The 24,538-nt window shown below is 32.3% G+C and overlaps 3 protein-coding genes across 3 annotated transcripts; all 3 read right to left on the bottom strand.

Moving 5' to 3' along the window:
* Window positions 1-3,093: 3,093 nt before the first annotated feature.
* TRIADDRAFT_56988 (uncharacterized protein) lies at window positions 3,094-5,456 on the bottom strand (the record flags this gene model as incomplete). Its single annotated transcript, XM_002112663.1, has 5 exons — window positions 3,094-3,194; window positions 3,348-3,420; window positions 3,715-3,772; window positions 5,034-5,098; window positions 5,334-5,456. The coding sequence occupies 5 exons, from the start codon at window positions 5,454-5,456 to the stop codon at window positions 3,094-3,096; spliced, it is 420 nt and encodes a 139-aa protein (XP_002112699.1).
* Window positions 5,457-9,341: 3,885 nt separating this feature from the next.
* Window positions 9,342-10,538, bottom strand: TRIADDRAFT_56987 (uncharacterized protein; the record flags this gene model as incomplete). Its single annotated transcript, XM_002112662.1, has 1 exon — window positions 9,342-10,538. One exon carries the CDS (start codon window positions 10,536-10,538, stop codon window positions 9,342-9,344), a length of 1,197 nt encoding a protein of 398 aa, XP_002112698.1.
* A 4,883-nt stretch (window positions 10,539-15,421) lies between these two features.
* On the bottom strand, window positions 15,422-23,085 carry TRIADDRAFT_56986 (uncharacterized protein; the record flags this gene model as incomplete). The annotated part of the gene is made up of 26 exons (XM_002112661.1): window positions 15,422-15,555; window positions 16,197-16,255; window positions 16,414-16,527; window positions 16,651-16,706; window positions 16,804-16,869; window positions 16,950-17,064; window positions 17,634-17,707; window positions 17,955-18,050; window positions 18,190-18,241; window positions 18,559-18,698; window positions 19,021-19,113; window positions 19,286-19,381; window positions 19,482-19,667; window positions 19,802-19,905; window positions 19,996-20,085; window positions 20,199-20,327; window positions 20,443-20,498; window positions 20,627-20,742; window positions 20,844-20,906; window positions 20,998-21,067; window positions 21,155-21,285; window positions 21,379-21,557; window positions 21,676-21,781; window positions 21,939-22,319; window positions 22,711-22,746; window positions 22,993-23,085. 26 exons carry the CDS (start codon window positions 23,083-23,085, stop codon window positions 15,422-15,424), a joined length of 2,835 nt encoding a protein of 944 aa, XP_002112697.1.
* Window positions 23,086-24,538: the final 1,453 nt, after the last annotated feature.

Raw genomic sequence — 24,538 nt, 5'->3', positions numbered from 1 at the left:
TGCGTATGAAGAAAAATGTTTCTTTTCGCGTAAAAGACATACCTGTAAAGCAACAAGGCAAGATCAGCAACAGTAATACCTATAAAAAAGCACATAGAGATAAAAAATTTGAATAAAAAGCAGGTCATGAAATAAACTCTTAATTCTATGCAATTTAAATATTATCCAATATCGCAACTAATCATTTTGCAGAAAAATAGAGTACGAGATGTTAATTCAGTTTATTGAAAGGCATTTTAAGTATAGATTTCAAATATGCATTTCCCGGAGAGAAGATACATTGAATTACTAATGTTTTGTATCCAACAAGCTCGCAGAATTATCTAACGATGGCTGTATCTAAAGCTAATAATTCTAACCATGGACTGCAATTGCCATGGAAAGCTCATCTTTGTTTTCAAGACGTTTCTAAATCGCGTATTAAGCCAAGTACAAAAGAAAATTAAGTCACTTTCTTTCGATTTTCATCAAGTATCCAATACGGATTGATTGGTTTTACCCAATTCTCGAATAAATTAGGACCTTACAGAATGCATTGTCAACAGTTTATTTGAACTATTGGATTTACCTGCCAATCTACTACTTGTTTACTCCGAACTTTGATCCTTAGCAAAATAAATATGAGGAAAGTCTCAGGAAGGCTTATGTACCGCTACTCATTTAAATGATCTTCTTTTTTAATATCAACTGAATTCTGCTATAGCATTGTTTTACTTTATTAATATTTCCGATGGTAAATCATTAAATTTCCCTTGTAATGTTAAGGGATTCTTTGATGACTATTGACAATAGGCAGGCAATTCATGCAATTTTTTAAATTATGATGATCAAAAGATTCTATCTTTAAAATGGCGATGAAAATGACTATAAATTTTATTGTTCGCAGAAGACATACCTGCCAAACAACTAGTTAACATCAACAGCAATATAATCTACATGCATTCTAAGGACACCTAGTTGAACTAAAGGAAACATTGCATATCATAGACTAGCAGAAATATAGTAGAATAACGGCTAGCTATGACTAGCAGTATTCACATCCCTATGCCAATAGCATCAAAAATTCATCATGATTCTAGCCCTGTTTTTACTTGTCAAGGAGAACGCGTCTTCATTTTTAAGTTATAATTAATCGCTCAACAAATTCAGAACGAAAGAGATTAAGCTACTTTATTTTTATCGCTATATGACATTATATACTATCTGAATTTGCCTTCTTCCTGAATAAAGAAGCACTTTCGGAGTAATATTTTGAATCAGCTAGACCTATTTGCCCAACGCTTGAGCACTGGATATGCTGTGTTATGATCTGTCTTGGATTTTAGGAAACTATCATTGAGTTTATCGACCCATTTCAATGCCATTTTCTGCCTTGCCAATCAATTAACATATACTATAATTTCGCTACTGTATTGTTTGAATGACTTATTTAATAAAGTATTACTGATGCACTGATTTTATTCATAAAAATTTGGATTGGTAATGATTTTGTGGAAATTTACAAGCGGAGTGGACGGCGTTAACATTAATAACAGTAATATGTGCAAGTATACAAAGGTGGAGCCTGGACATGGCTGTAAAATAGTAATTATGGAATTGTTCGTACATGGTAAAGATACCGTAATTTTTAATAGGGCATCATTTAGACAGATAATTTACAGCCATTCGCAGCTAATGAATTTTGAAATCATTTCAGTTTTGTTAAAGGTTGTAGGCCATAGGCTAATCGAAACTGTAGTCTAATATTGATCTACTACTAAGAGTATCAATGGTGAGTATGAAACTGATTGCAAATCACGCTTATCCAAGCTGTTGGTAACCTCTGAACAGAATTTACAATAGAAAATATGTCTTCAATTTTAATTCTTCCTCTATAACTCGCTGCAAGGAAAATAGTGAAGGATGTAACAAGAACAGTAGCCCTATATAACCGCTAATTATAAATTAACATAATCACGCTGAGTTTCTGTACCTACTCTATTCCTTTATTTGCACCTCCTGTCTATAAAGTCAATAACTCTTTTGATTTTTTACCACCCAAGCATTAAATACAATTGGAGATTGTCTTTGCTTGATTTCGTCTTAGTCGATATCTCAAAATTTGAACGTTCTTATTATTAATTCTAAGCTAAATACCGCCAACTTCAAGTTACACAAATCGATACAATAATATGTAACGATTTGGCAGTTTACCAGCGGTTATGTTACATTAGCAGCAGCGAAACTTTCGTAAATCAGTTTGCTTTGCAATATTTCGTTTAGAAAAGTTTATAATAAATATAAATAAATAATTTCTAGTCAATGCTAAGGTTCCTATTTACCTCATATACTGTAGTAAACATATCTGCAGTGATGAGCTAGGCTTGGTAAGATGATCATACTAAATTATGACTAAATGAATACATCAAAAGTGATCATTTTTATCTCAAAGAATTGCAAATTAAACCTTATATTAATTTAGTTCGCTGTCTAAACTAACTTTGTTTCCTCTAAATCAGCAACGTACTATTCATACGCATTTGCCTGTACTATGCATTCCAAAAATTTATCATGCTTATAGATAGGTTTGAATGTAAATCTACAAATAACTATTCGTAAATGATCTGCCAGCTTTAAGAAGGATGCAAATGCACTAAGTAAAACAGCTAATTGATTTATGAGAATGGAGTTAAACAAGAAATTCAAGTCCTGCAATATTACCGGTACCATTGAGATACATAATCTCTGTACGTTTTTAGTATCGAACGACAATCTTACTGGAAAGAAATGAAAATGCTAAACCTTTTTCAGCTTTATTCCTGGTATTTATTTTTTACTATATATCAACTGCTAGCGTTGAATTTCTTTATTAATATTTATTTTTTCAGTTTATTTTAATTTATCGTCAATAGATACATGAACATGTACTTGAAACTAATGAAACATTACCACTGCCCTACATCGCCTACTTTACGAGCGTAAGATAGGATTGACAGCTTTAAGCTACTGGTATCAAAATTTTTGAAAGTTGAGGCAAAAATATACAATCTTCATATGTTGAGCAAGATTGTAATTCATCTATACTGAAGTTATTTGAACTGGATCGTAAATTGATTAAAAGTATCCCAACATGTGTAGACCTAATGAAAAGGTGCAGCCAAGACATCCTAGTAAACCGAGTCCACCCCAAGCTCCACGCATTCTTTTAGCTGGATCTATGGGCAAAAATAATAATTATTATTAGTGTTAATTACCGGTAACAAATAGTACTGATCTCCAAGATTCGTCCATATGATATCATTTACCATTAAAATGAAAACATTTTACTATTTTGTTTATTGCTAAGATGAAATTGTTTACTAGCTCACCTCCAGTATAATAGCCATGAGCATAAAATAAACGGCTAACAACCCAAAGAGCTCCACATGCGGCACTAATACGCTGTAAATAGTAATTAAATTTAATGAATGATGCAATTTTCCAAACACTGGAAAAATTCTTTCCATGTCATGCATAAATTATATTTCGCTACAAGGGTAGACTCAGCTAAAGACTATTAGTTAATATTTGGCTTTCAGTATTATAAATACTTATAACTGTATTCGATTAGCTAGTTTTATTTGTGATTAATAATAAGCGTCTCGCGATTGTCTTTAAAGTTAGAATACAAATAATTCCAATCTTGGCTGAATTATTCAAGGTTAATCTATACTAATTATTATGAATAATACTTACTGGGTGTTGTAAACCTCCAAGCAACATCATTGCCAAGAATTGTGAGTAAATTTCCAACCTGGGTGATCATGATCAATGAGATAAGAATTAAAACTTCAGTCAGGCTGTTAATACCTTAAAAATTTCGGTAGTATGCGTTTACGTTATCTAGATTGCCCTTAAAATATAACTATTACCGTGTGTAAAATATTGTCTGCAGTTTACTAATCAATCTCAAAAGAATATTGTAGGTATGGGATAGAAAGGATGCTTGGACTACGAGCCCAGTCTAGCTTAAACTGGGTGCAGTAGTAAAGATGGATAGACGTAATGAAGACTATAACTTAATAGCTGTAATTAATAATTAAATAAAATTGAAGTAAAAGCCATTAAAGTTGGTGTCAGTGAGTTAGTTTGTTACGTTCTCTCAACCACTAATAGTCGTAGTATCTGTAATTCCAATATTCTAATGCCCAATCGTAACAGCTCACGACAAAAGGATGCGTTAAGAAAGTTTTGGCGTTGGACCAGATTAACTACCGTACAATTTTAGGTAAAATCCATCTTATTAATCAAGTCATTAAGCCTAACAACGCCTTAATATTGGAAACCTATTCAAATTAAGTTCAGTAACCACGTAAATAGGTCAACATATACGTATATAATTGACGGATTAATTAGTTGTTCATTTAGGGTTCGATAGAGATTACATCTACACATTCTAATCCTGATAACTACTGTATATCAACGCTCTCACGGAAACAAATTTACACTGAATAATGATTAAAAGACACTGGATGACAAAATGAATGGACAGATACGTTCCTAAGAGTAGGATAACTTAAATGTTGGCCATTTTAAATCAAATTACTCGTATATGACCGTAAAAAGCACTCGTTAGCATCCACTGCCGTCTACATCTATCTACTATCGAATTAATATTGTGATTAATAAACTAATAGTGCACGGTTAAGCTAACATGAAAGAAATATCAAATTAAGAAATCAAGCAAATATCATTACCTAAAATATATTTCTCTAGTGATACTTGCTTGATTTATTTTATTGTAATTTGGATTGAAAATGGCGATCAAATGGATGATCGATTTATGAAATCAATCCGTCCATTCTTTCGGCAATTTTCGTACTTTAACTGATCATAGATTTTGCATTGGCATTGAGAAACGGTAACAGGAATAAAAAGCAAATTGCAAAATTACAATTATAGTCAGTCAAGTAAAATAGTTGAAATAAGGTTTGTTTCATCAAACTCTGTCTCTCTTAATGTTATCAATTTATTTTTCTGCACAACTTGAAGAATATTCCACTTAGGCAACTTACGTATTTTGATGGGCACGTTGGTAGCAGTTGAAGATTGGCTTGGAATCATCATACATTTTTGGATACTAGATAATGTTTACAACAAGTACGTGAGATGAGTAAAACAACTTGCGAACCTCACAAACAGTATCAACGAAAAATAGGTGAAATCCTCGACATCATCGAAAAAATGAAGTTTTTTAGTTCGAGCAACGAATAGACTGTGTTAGTGCCTACCATCATGGCTAGATACATCGATCGATTGAAAAATGGCTGACATTTAACTTTTACTCGATCATTATCTTGCTTTTATGTTTTTACCTCAACTCCAAATTCTTTACGAGCTCGACCTACTCGAATGCCCAAGTAGATCAAAACCAAGACGCTATCAGCAGCTACCAAAACACAGTAGCCATAATCCTGAGGTAAACCGATGGATGCCATTCTTGAATTCTTCCCTTGAATATCTAAGGATCAAATGATGTAATTTCTTTGTCGTAGGTTCGTTAAATTCGCTGTCAACTGGCGTTATATCTGCTAGCTATTGATAGTAGGTCTAATACAAGGTTCATTATGGAGCAAAGGATACTTTCTATAGAATTCAAATTTAAATTCTAAGCGTTATTATTGAAAACATTAAAAGCTTTGCCACAAACCGTTGGCCCCCTAAGGTATCACGTGAAGAAAGATTTGTTTACTAGTATAGTAAAATTTAAAAAAGAGGAAATCAAACAATATGGTTACTAGCCTATAGCAAACTCTAAGACTATATTATTATCCAACCAGATTGCTGCTGAAAAGAAAAGAAACGCTGACTAACCTTGAGGTAAATACTGTCCTATTGTGCTCAACTGGAGCTTGATGGTTAGATCTATTTGTTGTTAAGCCAGCAGACTTTACTACTATTTTCTATCTGTACAATGCTGAAACGGATGCATTAATGTCTGTGTAATAGATTAGGGACCTTTGAGTTCGAGATTGAAGTCTAGATACGTTATGTAGAAAGATTAAAGAAGTGGTAGGTATTTATTTATCTATTTTAACTAGATACTACGGATAGGGATGTATCAAAGTCTGTATGGAAGACGAGGAACCATTAAGTTGGAGATTGAAGACAAGGTGCGAAAATCTACATTATTATTAAAGCAGATTTCCTGCTGAAGAGAAAAGAAATATTGACTAATCTAGTGGCAGATGCTATCCTATTGTGCACCACTGGAGATTGATGGTTGGATCGATTTGTTGCTAAGCAAGCAGACTTTGCTACCATTATCAATCTGTATAGTACGGAAAGGGATGCATCAAAGTCTGATTATAAGATTACAGACCATAGAGTTAGAAATTAAAGCCCTGATACGCTTTTCATAAAGTTTAAAGTACTGAGAGATATTTATTTTCACCTACTCTAACTCTATAGCGCGAGAAGAGATGCATCAAAGTCTGTGTGGAAGATGAGGGACTGTTGAATTGGAGATTGAAATCTAGATAGTATAGTCTGCATTGCTATGCAACTAAATAGCTACTAAAGCGAGAAGAAAACACGGATTAATCTAGAGTTAAATACTGTCCTTTTGTACATATTTAAGCTTCATAATTAGAGACTGTGGATGCTACTAAGATAGCTCACTTTACTAACTTTTTCCAACTATATTAACTATGCAAGTATCTTATGGAAAGAAAGGCATCAATGTCTATGTGGAAAGTTAGGGAGCATCGAATTAGAGATCGAGCTTCAGATATGCCTCATAGAATGTTTAAATTATTAGCAGACATTTTATTTCCATCTCTATTAACTATATAATATAGAAAGGGATGCATCAAAGTCTGTGTTCAAGATGAGAGACCATTAAATTGGAAATTAATGTTCAGATACGAAACTCTACATTATTATCCAACTAGAAAGTTGCTAAATAGAAAGGAAACGCTGAAAAATGTAGAGATAAATGCTACCTTATTGTGCACAATTTGAGTGTGATGGTTGGGTTAGATTTGCTGCTACACCGGCATACTTTACTAACATTTCCCAACTGTATTAGCTGCTGTATAATGCGGAAAAAGGTGCATCAATGTCTGCATGGAAGATTAGGAATCATTGAATTTGAAATTGAAGTCCAGATGGAAATTATAAGGAGTTTAAATTGCTAGGAGACATTTATTTGATTCTACAAATAGGCTAATTTTATATAAATTTACTGAGTTCAATCCCATGTGTATTAGCAAGATTGATTAAGGATTACATACGAATAGCCTACGGTAAAAGATAGCATACAGTTTAAATTGTCATTAATGTTGATCAAATTTCAATACTATTAGCCGATGAGATTACGAGAGAAGATTTGAAATGAATTAGATAGAATTAGCTCAATTTTTGATTGAATGACTATGTTATGTGCCTACAATACTAATATAATTGGCTGGTATTCAATTTTACGTTTTATTGACTAGAATGATGAGGAAAATAGATGTACTTTACAGTGTCCATTAACTTGGACAGGAAATAGGTTATAGTTTAGTAGTAATCCAAGTCAAGCTAATTTTTATTTCTTAGATATCCAAAGCAAATCCAAAGAACTGTTTCAGCTGTTGAATAACTACAAATCAACAATTCTTTTACACTTTGCTTCTACCCCACTACACAGCATTAATAAAATGCACGATGAGTAGGAAAGGTAACGTAAATAGACTCCATGAAGGAAGAAGGTAGAACTTAATAATTTATCTTTACAATTTAGCGAAACAATTTCCATATCCTTATTGACAGTGAGTCCTGTATCTGTTTATTCTGTTTTATTCGATATAAATGAGATACCGACTGACTACTTCATAACAGCATCAGCTAGTAGATTTATTACGATTCCACTGCTAAGGGAAATAATACACGAATCGAAGTAAATGAAACTAGACTTGGTAGAAAAAGAAAAGGTCTAATCTCTAGTCAGTAATTAATTAATCCATAATTTCGATCTTATACCTTATCCTGCTGTAGAATAGCTTACAAAAATAGATGATGGCGTAGATTAGATTGTTAGCCGGTAGCATTATTGCAGTGAAAAAGTAGATAAAGACAATTTATAGCAGAAGAATGGATTGATGCAATAAAGAGGAATTGAACAAGAAACCAAAGTCTCATTTATCTCGCCACGATATAGATATAATAGGATCTCATAGGGTATTACTTTTACTATCCAGTCTCAGAGATAGGGAATTATAGATTCCTGAGCAGATGCTTCATTTATGGACAGAATGGCACAATAATAACCAATTATTTCGTATTGAAAAGTACTAACTATAGTAATAAATTAGAAAAAAAAAAGTGGATTTATTGAGAGACTGCAGGGACACCATTGCAGGGACGGTGGTTCGTTAATGCAGTAGCCAATAATGATTGGCAAGTAAGCTGTAATGTCTTCTTTATTTTAACAAGTTCAATGTCCATATCTGCTGTCAAGTAATACGCAGTACATTATTATCGAATACTTTAAGAAATAAATACATATCAAGTATGATTAGCTAGCCAGCTTAATAAGGAAGAAATCATTTTCATCCACAGTAGTATTTTCATTTTATGTCTTGAAGTTGGCAAAAATAGAACCTTCACAAGCAGAAATGGAAGAGTAGCTATGAAAGTAATTCAATCACACAAACATTAAGTTAATATTGTCTTGATTTAAGAAGGTCAAGATTCATTCTTATTTACTCTAGTTATTTCCTGTCAGCTCTTAAAGCCGACAGGATAGAACTGTCCTTAACAGAAATATGAAAGGAATGATTAAAATATCTAAATCTCACAAGCATTAAAATAACTCCGTCGTAAATCTAGAGGGCAAATGCATTCATTTTCGTCTACTCTATTATTTTACTATCAGCTCTTAAAGATGGAGCAAATAGGTATAATTATAATTATAATCAGTAGGAATGGAAGACTACCGTGATGATTAAGTTAATTGATTGACAACAGCAGTGAAATAATTATACCTTGATTCCGGAAGAGAAAAATATTCATTTCATCCACTCTAGTATTTTACTATCAGCTCTTGCTAATGGAGCAATACGTACAACTATCATTAGCAGGAATGGAAGACTACGGTAACGATTTAGTTAATTAAATCACAGCAGTGCTATAATTTTGCCCTATTCTCTAAAAGAAAAGAAATTTTTTTCATCTACTTTAGTGTTTTCCTATCAGCTCTTGAAAGCGGTGAAATATGAGGTACAACTATCATCATCAGAAACGGAAGACTATCGTAATAATCCTGTCAAGCGAATCATACCAGCAGCAAAATAACTTTGCCTTGTTTCCTGAATGTAAAGAAATTCGTTTTATTCACTCTAATATTTTCCTATCAGCTCTTTAAGTAGATGAACTATGGCCATAATCAGCAATAATGGGGCAGTTAGGAAAAACAGCAACAGAATCATTGCTGCAGTAAAGTAAGTCTGTCCTGATTTCATTTGAGATTTGATAACCATAACTACCGTAATGATAGCAATAGTAATAAAGTATGCAAGAATGATGATGATCACCGTTGTGATCGTTTCCATCTTGCCTAAATCTTCTACTGGAAATAAAGAACCTGCTAAATTTTCTAGATTGGCTTTAATAGCAAGTATTGCGGTTCCAGTAGCAGTAAAAGATGCCCAAAATGATCCACGAAGGAATTCGAGGCCATGTGGACAACGCCCATTGGATTCAAATTCCGCCACGGGGAAATGCAAAATTTTATGTAAGATATAGGCCAAGGTATAAATAATTGCTACTGGTAGGTAATAAAATTTCTGCTGTACAGTAAGCCAATGTTTCGAAACTGAACTTTCTTGGAAAATGGTTTTATCCGAAGATTCGCTTTTGGTTTTACCAACATGACTATTTAATTCTATGGCTCCGTAATAGATTGCATAAATCATGATGGATAGAAAGCGCGCAGTACCTCCATAACTTCTCGTCAGGATAGAAGCATCGGATTGAACACATTGCCTTGTTAATAAGCACTCAGCACAATATAAACCTTGTGGACTATGGCGTAAGCCAATAATGGCGAATAAAAATATCACTTGTGGTATATTCTGATGGAAGGCTAACACAAATGCTGCCAAGCTATTAACATAGCGAAATAGTAACGGTGTTTGTTTATGATATTTCAAGACTGTCCACAAGATGATGTTGCAAATAAAAACAAACGCAACCACTAATCCTAGCGTATAAAGGATTAAATAAATGATAGTGGAATAATTATAACTCAAATAATCATCATGGAAAGTCTGGTAGTTGATGGTCTGATTGCAGGTAAGAGATTTATCAAAGGGTTGTAGGACATTGGATTGATTTAAAAGGGTTAAAATCTCAAGATATCGATTATTGTCTCGGATGAGTTCAAATACAAAGATAGTATCCGCAATTACTCCGACTAAAGCCAAACTAATCAGAATAAAAAAATGGATCAGGTAGGCAGTGCTAACATTTTCATGGAGCTCCTTATCCAGAAGCATAAAACCACTCAAGCAATGAGGTAAATGATATTTCAGCATATTTTATTCGCTCTAGCTTTGGATGGGAATAAATCAGTGCAAACAGCACAAATAAGAAGATATTTAAGTAGTTGGGATCAGATTTTTGTTGAAAGAAGTTTCGTTAAGAGGTTAAATCTGTTTAACGGCTCTTTTATAGACACTTTCCAATATATCACGTTGCTAAATTGATTTCTTTCCAATATTCCGCAACGACTATAGCTAGAAAGAGTAGATGGCATCCGCTATAGAAATTAGATTCTTTTCGGAAGAAGTTTATTTTAGTACATATCTACTAGTGAATTTACTTTTCTTTTAAAATTTCTTTGAAGTCTGAGCCGCAAACTTAATTCCTTTTTAAATATAGAACACATATCCTACCTGGAAATCAGATTTCATCAACCGTTTCTTTGAAGGAAATTAGAACTATTGGAAATAACTAAATATTGCGAGCAAGTACGCGCATCCAACCAATTTGTTTTTACCTTTCACCAGTTGTATCTACATTAAAAAATTAGATTAAATTTACGCACTAGAAATAATTTTATTTCGGATGGTTTATTTTTAACAAATCGACCAATTAATTTACTACTCTTATTTCTTTTGAAAATTAGCATGCTAATTTTTATTTCGTTAGAAATAGCTTGAATAAGTTTACCTGATAGTGATCAATATTGTTAACAGCTTCGTTCTAGAATAAAGTCACTTTAAGTTTTCAAATCAGTCTTCCAATTTGTTTTTGCCTATACTAGGTATAAATTTTATCAAAAATTTTATAAAATTACCAATTTGACAAATGGTGAATGAGTAATTGATTAGGCAAAAAAGACTGATGTTTAATGTATTAAGCAGCGAATTTTCCAATGTGCCTGGCAATAAAATTAATTTATCGATTAGCTTTATTTCCTACCACGATCCTGTACGGTACATTTCTGATCAAATATTTTATCAATTCTAATAAGGTTATAAAAGTTTGTTGTCCATATTATTACAATAAGCTTATTTTCAAGAATCAATTTTACCTAAAAGCAATCAATATCATGAATGTTTGCTACCAGAATTTCGGATGAAACGACTCTCGAAATTTTGAAAACTGTAATGTTCAGAATCCTGTTTTTTCGACAGCTCTCTAATATCTACTTCAACGCAGTAATTAAACAGGGTCGATCAAATCTAAATCGATTAAAGGTAATCTGCAGTTGTATATTTATTAAAATTAAATAGCCTTTGACCGAGTAGGTGTTGTATGTTATTTATTTATGACAATATTTTAATTAATTATTTAGGTATCCTTTTCATCACTTCCTGAATTCGATATTCTAACCATTGAAGTATTTCTTTCACAATCTCTTTACTCTTAATTACCATCTGTTGCCAATTTCGGCTATTATACTTTTAAGTACATAATACTATAGACTTCATGCTTCAGTAATTTGAGATTGAAAAAGAACAATACCCAATTCAACATGATTAATAATAAATATCTCAATGGCAACCATATTCATTCAAAGAGACGCCTCCATATTCAATGATATTATATCACCAGGTGGAATACTTAAGTGATTTGGCAGTATTTTGCCTTAACGTTTCGCTAATATTTAACCGATACTCTAATGAAAGAGGCAGTATCCAAACTACAGTGGCAAGAGATCTGCTTCTGCTAGACAAGTGATTTACACTGATTGGAACCTTAGCTAGCGTTTAGGCAAGATGGCATAGTTAGGTATTCATTATACTATAGGATACTGATCTAATAGTATTATTAAAACTTAAACAATCTCTCTATCATTTTATAGGACATTAGCGATAAATTTTAATCTTGATCTATGCACAAACCAAAGCTTAGTTTACACGATTTAATGATGATTAGTAAAGAATTTTAATTTGATCGTACCTAATAATAAATACCAATTGGATCAATATTAATAATTTTTACAAGCAATCTCATCCTTTCGGACTAGCCAAGGATGAATAAATTCGAAATCACGATTGAATAATTGATTAATTTATAACTATATCAATACGGTTAACATCCGTTAACTTTGATGATACCAGTTTATTAAGAGATATCATACCGTGTTTAATCATTTATCCAATTGTCGCAAAAGTACTAATAATTTGATATAAAAAAGTAAAACTGCAAGTTTTCTCGAGCTCTCCTACTATATAGCGGAGAGGTAAAATTCTTAAATAAATTAACAATGTCTATCCGTAACTGGATAGCTGACTAGCTTGGTTTCGGTCTTAAATATACCTTAGAAAGAACTCCTTTCATTTAAAAGTCAATTCCTGAGATTAGTATCAATGAATCGCTGCTGTCTGCTCTAGCTCACAATTCATAATCTTAATTAACCAGATTTTAAACCGAATGAACAGCCTACCTGGTTATACGCAAGGAGATCTATCTTATGAGCTTGTATATAGCGGTTCAGTAACCTTACGATGATTGCCGCAAATGTACGTGGTTTATCCTGAAATTTTAGTTAAAACTCGACTTGCAATAGATAGCAGCAAGAAAAGTCCTAGTGCTTCAAAATCATTCTATCAGATCCTTTTGATTATTCTAAACATAATATTATGATAATTATGTCTAAAATCTACACAATTTAATCACTCTAGGGGCTATATTCTGCAGCTTATGTGCATCTATTGCTTTTAATTGCTATCTTGGTGCAAAAGCTCTTCTGCCTTTTGCTTTTTTATCGACACCGAACATCTCCTGATATAAACATTTAAGCGAGTGTGCGGATTCTGTAATTCTAGTAGAAATAGGCTCAAGTAAAACCGATAATTAGGAGTGTATAAAAATCAATGTCATTACATCTTATTGATTATCTTAGACAATGTAGTCCTTGTCGAATGGTAAAGTCAATACAATTAGGAACGTTTTAATTACGCTTCCAAAAATCACATTTTCATGTTTGCTTTTATAAAGACTGTAGGATTCTCTACTTTGCAATTCAGTAATAGGCTGGCATATTTTTGGATATAGATAGTCACACAATTATATAATACATTGATTTTACTTTTCATCAGCTTTTAAAAAGATGAAAGCTGCATGTCCATTAAAATTACATCTCATCTTTTCTTTTCGATTATCCTTACTGTTTTATTAATTATTGATTGACAAGCCTAGAAGAACTACGCACGAGCTTATATCACGCCACTGTCAAGAATATTATTGAAAGCATATGTAACGTAACATGTACATGGATCGAATTTTAAAGATCTATAAGGTTTTCCGTCTTCAAGCTCATTGATTGATATTTAAGATATTGGCCATTAGTAGTGGTGTAAATGACTTGATTTTATTTGAAATCAGCGTACAATAGTATGTAGAATTCAAAAATCTTGAAAATCTGGATAATCTTTCCAATTACCGCAGATTCTACAATTTTGATTAGCTAGCCCGTAAGAAATTCATATAGTCTTGCTATTCGATAGTGGAATATTTTTGATATGGATAATTAAATAATAATGCAATTCCTTACTTATACTGTTTTACTAGATTATTTTAAAATAGAATATAACAAGAGCATTAAAATCACTTTATCAAACCTTTACGATTATCTTAACTATTGTATTATTGATCGGCAAGTCCGAAAGAATTATGCACGCGTTTATAGTATCACGCCATTCGAGACTCTATGTCTATATTCTGTAGTAGATATATTCGAATTGCTTACCCAGAAATCTAAAAGATTTTAATCTTTTCATTCAAAGAATGACCAACAATTATGATATTGACAATTTGATAATTGTATTTATGACTTGATTTTACTTCAAAGCAACTTGCCATGATATGGAGAATTTGAAGAGTATAAAGATTATGATAGCTAATGTTTCTGATCAATTTTTTCAATCCTACTATTAATTCCTATTAACCTCTTTGGTTGTTCGATAAAATGATAATGGGAATTTTTTCTATCCATATCATGCATGCTTTAATCACGCAACTAAAAACCAGATTATTGATTATTAAAATTTGACATAAAATGGTCATAACAATGCTCTTTTCATTCCATGATGATTGGCAAATTCAAGATATTGCTGAGGATAGAACAATAATAGTCCAAACAAATTAGACTAGAACGGTATTAAATTCTAATTGGATGAATGGTCAATACTTAACCATTCAAATATCCTATGAATATTTAAAAACTCTTCTAGTTGGTTAATTACTGGTGTAGCTCATATTATAGTTTACTCACACTATGCCTATATTTTGTAGTAATACAAGGTCGGTTAATTCTAGTTATTCTTTGGTTTGTATTATATATTATATATTACAACAGCTTTAACGATACATTCTTATTGCCATGAGTATGCCATAAATTATGCGTATTTTTATTGATAGCTCGAAGTTAAAGAGATATAAGAAATTGAAAAAACGGTAAATCATTAAGATCTTGTAAAGATATCATAAAGTCGACCCGTATCGTTCCATATTTCAACTAATTCATACTATATCTGTTCTTTAGGTATCAATAATTAATTAATTAATTAATAAATTGTTTTAAATTAATTGCAAGTTAGTAATTCTCATTATAGAATAGTCTTTCATTATTGCCGTAAAACAAAATTTTACCTTTAAATAATTATAATCGATTATTTTCAGAAAAATTTTCTTTAAAACCTTGAATTTATATAGATATACATAGCTGTATTGGCTGGAGATTGATGGAGATACGCAAGAATCAATCTAGTCTACAAAAATCGAGTTATGTCTTTGGCTGCTCTTATCTGCAACCTATCATCGAATAAAGTATTTATAATATGGTATTAGAAATTGTATAAGCAGAAAGAAAGAATGGCTGTAGTATTTCCTGTAACTCGTATTATCTATCTTCCCGAATCACCATATCCAACACTTATAAGTATTCTGCTCTAGTATTTAATAGCAGTTAAGATTCAACTTCTATTGCATTATCAATCGATTTTTCTAATATAGATATCCATCGCCATTTTGCTTCAGGTGAAGATGCTTGGCATATCCATTCTCGTTTTGGCGTTGACATCTTGAAAACATTTTTTGCATCTATATGAATATAAAATATAGTAATCCTTTATTGCTTACTTCGATTTCATGTACGTTCATGTAACTAAGGTAACAAGAAGACTACCTTGTTTCTGTCATTCATGAAAAGGGAATTATATGATTATACAGTAACTAATTCAATATTTAATTAAAGTCAGCATCTCAAGACGATAGAGCATGATTTTTTGTAACACTCTAAGTTAGATGTAATGTAAATTTAGCTGAAGTAAAGGACAATGAGCATACTGTTGCAGAAGCCGTGTTCGGGCATTAGCAAAATTGCAGTTAGGCTATGATGGTTTCCTTATGTTCAAATCTGGATTTAAATGTACATGATCCAGTAATCGAATATTTACAGTCTTCCAATCAAATAATGTGCTAGGAAATCATGCCTCAATATCTCAAGTATTTACGTATAAAGCCCGAATTTTGTAGCCCTCTGTTCTCAATCTAACTACAATATATCGTAAACTTAGCTAAAATAAGGAAAAATTAGCGTACTATTACAGGAATCAAGTTCAGTCTTAGCAAAACTATCGGTAGATTATGATTGCTTCGTTAAATCCAAATTTAGACTTGAATATATATGGTCTAGCAATGGCTAGTTCTTATTGCTTAGAATGTAGAAAAAAAATATTTACATTTTGTATCGGCTACATCATCAACCGTTAATCGAATTAATGCCACAGAAACGAAAAATCTGCAAAAGGAACAAATAAAAGCTTAATTCATAGACAGAAAAAAGATATAGCTAATGGAAAATAAATTAAAATGAAATTCATCATATACATTATCGGATATCTCCATTAATATGCATTTATAAGTTTATAAATAGAAGATAGTAATAAAGTCACTTACTTATCTGTTTGTTCAACTGCTCGAATAAATGGAAAGTAGCGCGACTTTCGATGAGTTACTACTAGAGCATCGTTAAATAATAATAATCCAAGATCTTCGATAGGTGAATACAGCCTAAAGCAGAATAGCAGTTAAGAAAATCATTTCGAGCTGATAAAAGTACAAGAATAAAGTCATATTTTTGCAAAAACTTGCCTAGATTCTGGCTTAATATCTTCTTTATCACCGTGTATACACTTCAAATTTGTAACACATTCTTCAGTAATAAAGTGTCTATTTCCTTCAATCAAGGTCTAGATTGATGGTAAAGTAATAAAATCTTACTCATTCAAAATTATAATCATTTATCCGAACAAAATTTCTAATCTAGTATTATTATTATTATTGTACCGGGCAATTTTCAATTCTTTTTTGTAATGCAATCATTTTTCTATCTCGTTCTGCACGAGCTCTTGCCTGTATTAAAAGTAATTACTAAATTTAGTATTGATTGTAAATAATTTGACTATAGCTAAGTTTATAAGATGATGCTGCACCTCTGCAATAAAGCTTAAAACATGCTGTAATTGTTTAATTTGCAGTGGTAATTCCTTATGATCAGGATGATTTGGAGGGGCTTGATTAGCCAGAGCTGTCAATAATTTGACATAGCTAATGGTTTTCAAATTAGAATGGAAATTAAAATTAGTGTAAATGCAGTTGGTAGCAATGGTACTAATTCTATTTCATTTTAGAAATTTATACAACGTGAAGTATTCAAGTCTAGTACTGACCCTTCAATACGATTAGTGGGCAGGATTAGCAACTCATTTAAGCTGAAAATATTGACCATAAATGAACAATTAATATATTAATTTTTGTACTTTATAAGTAAAAGTTCTTCGCTGATCTTACTATTCTGTTTAAGAAAGCTATATGTACTAGTATGAATATTAAGCAGCAGTATTCTTTCTGTTATAAAATTTCAGTGAATATTTAAAATCGATGGAGTTGCGGCTTATATCATGTCAATATATCGACGAACTAATTGTTGTAATGCAATAAAGACTTACTACTAACGTTTACAGCTATTTACTTTTTAATTTAATGCAATACTGGTAACAACTCTAATGTACACGTAACTGAAAATGAGGGTTGTAAATTAACTAATTTAAGCGTAGAGCAATTGTCAAACCGGAAATAATATTATTGACACAAAGGTGTTCACAACAGAACCTTACCTAAGCATTTTGGTCTGTGTTTTCCGTTCCGTCCTCTTTAAAAATACTCGAAACCCTGGAAATTGTTCTTGACACTAAGATAGCCACAATCCAAGCATATTCCGTAAAGAAATAAAAGCATAAAAATAATACAAGAAGTTAAATTAGAATTATGTCTTTTTAAAACCTCATCAATAAGACCATCTACTGTGTAACGAAGGCTATAAAATTATTTCTGGAATGCTCAGTTTGCAAAAATTGGCAAAATTAGTCATAATTCCACGCCATTTTTAGACCTTAGATCCATAAATGATATTTTTATTTTACTGTCAAATCCCTAACCTTTTCAATGGTCGATAATGTCACCGTATAATTATTAATATAATTGGTATACGTTTTCAATTTCACAGTAAACTTTCGGAAAATGTCGCCAATAACCTATCAGTATTGATTGGTGATGATCAGTTTGAAGTTTAATTAAGAACTTAAAGTTGATTAGAACTTATCATATCTCTTTGATGAATACTTCGGAACTTGAAATAATGTATCGATCAATCTAAAATATACCAATACTAACTTGTTCTGAAGTCCACGATCGAACTCTAGGAGTAAGATCTTCTAATAAACCTCTGTAATTGATGAAAAGTGACAATACTCATAAGTCTGTAACATTTTAATTTTTTACAATCATCTTAGCCTCAAGAAAGATTCGCTACATTAGGAAACGACTTTCTTAGTTAAATGTAAGTTAGAAATATTAAACTATGCCATAAACTACCTGCTAATATTCAAAATTGCCAAAATATCGCCAAAAATGAGTTGAATGTTGGAGGAGCTAATTATTGGTCTATCAAATTTCAATTTCAAATAATTATTTTCTCAAACCAGTAATCACTTTAATCATAAATAGCTAAAATATATTACATAACAATTTGTGATTGCTTACTTGTTTGAACCCATTGCTGCTCTAAGTGGATTAACAAAAGCGGTTTCAATAATCTCTAGAGTTCGCATATAATTCAATTCCGTTGAAAATAATTCATGTACAATTAACGTTCTCCTCTCTTCCGATTTCTTGTCTTCTTCCTATATAACATAAAGTAAATAATTAATTCAGAAAACAAGAAAGGCATTTCTGAGTTGAAATTGGTAGCATGTACCGTTAATTTGTCAAGCTCAACCTTTACAAAATAAATTAGGAGACTTATTACAACTGTAAATCGACATAAAATTTGGACTAATTGTTATTGGTTGGTAATAAAATTGCGGTAGTTTTGAATGCTAAAAGATGTAGCATTAGACAAGTCAAACACTTATCCCTTCATATGTCCATAAGTTACTTTGATCTGCAATATTTTTATCATGCTATCATAAATTTAGATACATGCAATAGTCAGGAGAAGGAGACCTCTATTTTTTCTTGCTTATCATCATGATCAGTTTCTTCTTCTTCTTCTAGACGTTGATCTTCTTCTTCTGCATGGTCTTCATCGTTGTTGGTCTGCAGAATAAATAACAATTCTAAGTAAATTATACGCATATGTTGGATTTCACTAGCACCATCACTTCCGCTGGTACGATAATGTGTCAAATGTCCTCTTTTGATAGATGATTTAGTTATGCAAAATCGGGAGATGCTAAATTTCTTCTGTATTGATTAATTACTATCCTACCTTTTCCTTCTTCTTCTTTTTCTTCTTCTTCTTTTCTTCCTTCTCCCGTCGGCCTTGTAAATAATCAGCAATATAAGCCGCCGTATCAACTTTATCCTACATCCGGTAATTATAATTATCAATTTTAGAATTTGTCCACGTTCTTCTAGCAATATAATTGGAGAGGTAAATAATGATGATTAAACAACTGATAAACCTGATTTTCTGCTGACGACAAAGAAATTATAGCATCTCGAATTAGATTTCCTATCTTGGATGTTTGATAAACTTCGCCCAGAGACATGGCATCAAATATAATTTTGCCTGTAAGCTTAGAAATGACGTCTTTTCTTTGCTGATCGATGTATAAACTAAGGTGTTTCTGTACAGATTCCGATGCCTCCTGCAAGAATCAGCATTATGAAATCAGAATTAATACTAGTTTGAAGTAGATTTAATGACTACTCAAAATAGCTAGCAATAATAATGCTTTTAATATAGCATAAGGTAAAAATTCCAATGACATCCTGTACTTACTTTGACTTGTTGCGATACATAAGACCAGGTTGCTAACTTTTGTAAATGGAAATACAGAGCAGGCGGTGTAACTCCGCCCGGAGTTAAGAGCCAGTCACTATTTACTACATTAATTAAATATCGCCAAATGATTAGCTATTTAAATAAAAACAGGAGAGATCGCTTCAAATACCAAGTTTAAGTTAGTGCCTTACCATCAATAAAAGATTCCGCAACACAACTTGGAGCTGAGAATTGCATGCCGGTAATTATTCCTAACTGTAATATAAGCTCCATTCCCTCTTCTATATTTAGAATTGTCAATTATTGTAAATAGTAATGTTAGCCCGTACGAAAGAAATATTAGTTGTGTAGCTGTAAGTTTATAATGCCTCGGCTTAGAAACAAAGTTTCTCACCACTATCGGCAAGAGGTGTAAAAATATCAACATGACCACCAATGTCGGCAGCTACAACAAATCCACATAATGTTTCCCAAAATGTTTTAATGTCCGCTTGCGATAAGGATTTTACAGAGGTTGTTTTATCTATTAAAATCACGTTTAAATTTGTTAATTATCTAAAAAGAATTCATAAAAATTGCTTTGTCTATTAATATTAATGACTACACAATTTGCACCTCTAAATTCTGTTTAAGCATACCTGCTACTAGATTAATTTGACCCGGATGTTGATAATGGACAAAAAATCCGATACTCCTGATTTGCAAGAAGAAATACACACTTTGAATATCATGCTTTAACTTTTATATGAATTGCGCGAAAAATTTCCGTCAACTACAACTCAAACATTATCTTAAATAGGCTATGAATATCATGCCAGTTACCTAGCCTGTCTTCCGTTTAGAACGTAGTGCAATTGTTGGAGTAAAATTTCTAAAGTTGTACTGTTATAACTGTAGACGATTGGTAGAACCCCAAACATAACTGCTTCATGTAATAGCTATCCAGTATAAAATTTTAATTAGATAGAAGAATACAGAAGAGAGCTATTATTAAAGTTCTTGATCATAAATGAAAAGATAAACCAAATAAAAGACTTACTTCTGCTGCTGGAATTCTTGAGGATATAAAAATGACGCGAGGATTAGCATGATTAGGAAAGTTCTGTATGAAAAAGCAAATTGGAAACCAAAAGAACAAATAATAATTGAGTTACAATATGCGTATATGGTAGCGAATTCAGATACTAGCTTACCAAACTCAATGCTCTCAAATCTCTTTGATTTGTTGGTAGTTTTGGATAAAATCCTCCTGATAGATCATGTCTGATACGGGAATTATATTATTACGATAATGGTTCAATGTTATAAGATAGCCAATATTGATGGTATAGCATCGGCATTATGTTTTACCTTTTTGATTTAATGCGAAAGTCTCCACGATAATCAGTATTAAGCAATAGATTCTTGGAGCTTTCTCTAACAATATGACTCGACAAAGTACTCCTCGGTGATAATTCTGGATCTTCATATGGTGCACCAACCTTGATATTTAGTTTAAGATATAAAAATTTAAATTATTAGATAAAAGTTGATTTATTGTCTTGAGTTTGATTAAACTAAATCCTTAATTATACCTGATATGATTTGGAAGGAACATCTTCTATTTTTGATCTTCGTTGCTTCCCAGTAGACTTTAATAATAACGAATTAGGGGCAGCACTGAATGGTGTATGAGGATCATAGTCTTCGCTGAATTGAAAATGAGTTTCTTTAGGAACAGGATCTGGATCCAACCAGGGCTGACCTTCAACTGCTGTTGTTTTGAAAAATTGATTGGTAATTTAAGATTTCATACAATCATTAAATTACACCATATTATCAGTTCGTACTATCCATACTATATGGCTGATTATGATTACTGCTGGACTTACATTTCCTTGACATTTTCGTTGGACTTTTACTTCGTCGACCTTGCTTTTCACCTCTATATTTATGATCACCTAGTGTTACTTCGTTAAATTGTCGATACATTTCAACCTAACAAAGCACGAATAAGTTATTCGACACACAGCTCGGAGTAATACAAAAAAAGAAGAGATTCTGGTAATTGTGAGATACCATCTAGGTATAGATATCGCTCATTAAAGGTTACGTTAAGTTTCAAAGCGTCTTATGATAAGGTGTTGTCACTAACCACATCTTGACTTGGAGCTTCGACTTGCAACGATGTCATGCATGCCAAGTAATGAAATTTCCATGCTCCATATTCCCTACTGCTAGGAGCATAAGGAAGATACCAACCATATCGGACACATTTAGGCATCCAAATAGCATCTTGTTCAGCTAGAAATTTCCAATTCCAAGAAACCATAGCAGCTCGGCATAGACTTCGGGGATCCAAGAAAGAAAAGATATACAGCGAAAGAAATCGAGGCAAATGATTGGTGAAGTCAAGGTTTCGACGAGCAACACGGTGATCGCACCAACTTTCGACAAAATGCAATTGCGATCGTTTACTACGATGTAGGATATAATCGAGAAAGCGTTTTCTTTGAACATCAGACCACATATCAAACTAGTTTGATGAGAAAACAGAGCGAATGTTCAAGCAGCAGAAGATTAACAATACAGTAGACGTATTCAAGGTAATCAGGAAACTTCTGAAGATCAAATTACATTAGTGAAATGGAGCTCACTGTAGTACTAGGTAGAGTAATTTTAGCGAGTATTATGTTTGACTATTTGACTATTAGGATAAAATCTTGGACAACATTGCGGTTCACAATGATCTCCTTCCTACTTTACCATCTGTAGTTACGTTAAAGAAATTTTAGGTCTACCCTATCATTGCTAATTTACACATTTTTCATGCTAGGGCTTAAGCAAAGGCGATAATTTTGAGCATCCGTCATTTTTATTTTTACATAAGTCTGAAAATCATTTTACAAGAATTGAGAGTAACTAACCCAATGGCCAACCAATTCTACACGCTCTAAATATAGCTAAAAAAAAAAATAATAATTTAATGAGAGTTTAATAGATACAAAGATACCGATTCCATTGCTGATTATCGAAATTAAATAAAGATATTAAATCAAAGAAAGTACGGTATCTAATAGAGTCATATATATTAGTTGAAATGAATACAGTATTCGATATCAGTATAAGCATCTAAACTATCTCAATTTCTTTTCGAAATATGTAAATGGCCTGCAGAGAATTAATCCAAGGCTATGTGTATATCGTACCTTTTCATTTGCAGGTGAGGACCGAGGTGTCCATGCACTCTTTTTCATACTACTTACTGGCATATTTTCCATTAATTTAGTTGAGGATTTCATATTGCTTATCCTACGTTGTTTATATTAATATCGATGAGAATCTAACGATATATATTATCCGATTTAAATCTCATATCAATGTCTTTTTCCTTTTGGGTGCCGTTATTCCATCTCTCCTACGCATGACGAGCGTTGTTTCTATGGCAACCGAGCCAACTGCTTGTGACTAGAAAGAGATTGCGACCTTATATCGAGCATATAAACAACTGAACAACCTACTCTAAACGTGCATACTACCTCTTGGGTTATAATTCTCATAAAATGTTTCTTTTGGTGACTGTCATAGTGTCCATCTCTGTTATAATAAGTACCTTAATCGGGTCGATTGTGAGCTGTTCGGTCATCATGCCGTCTTGTATTGTACAGTAGTATATCATGCAATAGCTATCAGGTCGTCAGAAATCTACTCGACAGATTACCGTTAGAGGTTCTCTATTAGCTCTTAGGTCTATTACCGAAATGTTAATACACATATTGTAATGACCGAGTAATAGTCTTTTACTATTATATAAAGAGATTATAACCGTATATCGAATTAATGAACACCAGAATAAGCTACTCTAAACGTATATATACTACCTCTAGGATTGTTATTTTTATAAAATCTATTTGTTGATGTCTTTAATGCTGCACATGTCTGTTATAATATATCCTTTAATTGGTGCAGCAGCTAGCTGATGACTGTTTAGTCATCCTACCAGCTCATATTATACGTTAGTATGAATAGTGGCCATCAGATAGTCTGAATTTTATCCGATAGACCACCGTTGGAGGTTCGCTATTAGCTCTGCTGCCCATTATTAAAATGGTTTAAGAATATACTTGTAATAACAAATATTGCTGACATATTCTATCAGTGCGCGCCTAGAGATCGTACATTGTGGCTATTCACATTGCTCTAAATCTTATTAAATGTTCTACGCTTTGTTAATACGTTGGCCTCCTTCTCTTCTCTACATTTGCTCGAGAACTTATTCTACGAACCAAAACGAGAATGGTTTCGACTATTAAATTTACAATTAAAAAAATTGTGGTTAAAATAGTAAAACAGCCACAATTGACGTTGCTAATATTCAGTAATTCCAAATCAAGGTTTATTTGCCATCTTACATGATATCACAGTACTGTTTTGGTATATTCAGCATTCATGGATAGTAATAGATGAATGTGGTAATCACTTAATATCTGCTTGTAAGCCTTTGAATACGTCATAATAAATTGCCTGCTACTATTTTTTAATTTATTAACCTCCTGAAGTATATACTCTATACCACATTAACGCATATAAGGGGCCTCAAGGACCCCAAAGAGGTTTAGTATAGGCTCTAGAATAACACCACAGTAGATTAGCAAGTTATTCTAGCGAATGTGGGCGTGGAGCGATAGAAAGTACTTTTTGCTAAAACATAAGTGAGATTTCATACGAAAGTATTACTATGATTGACCTTGAAAA

The sequence above is a fragment of the Trichoplax adhaerens genome, genomic scaffold, assembly GCF_000150275.1.
Source record: "Trichoplax adhaerens TRIADscaffold_5 genomic scaffold, whole genome shotgun sequence".
Taxonomy (NCBI): Eukaryota; Metazoa; Placozoa; class Uniplacotomia; order Trichoplacea; family Trichoplacidae; genus Trichoplax; species Trichoplax adhaerens.
Note: the sequence above shows the minus strand (reverse complement) of the source record. Positions and strands in the feature narration are given on the sequence as shown.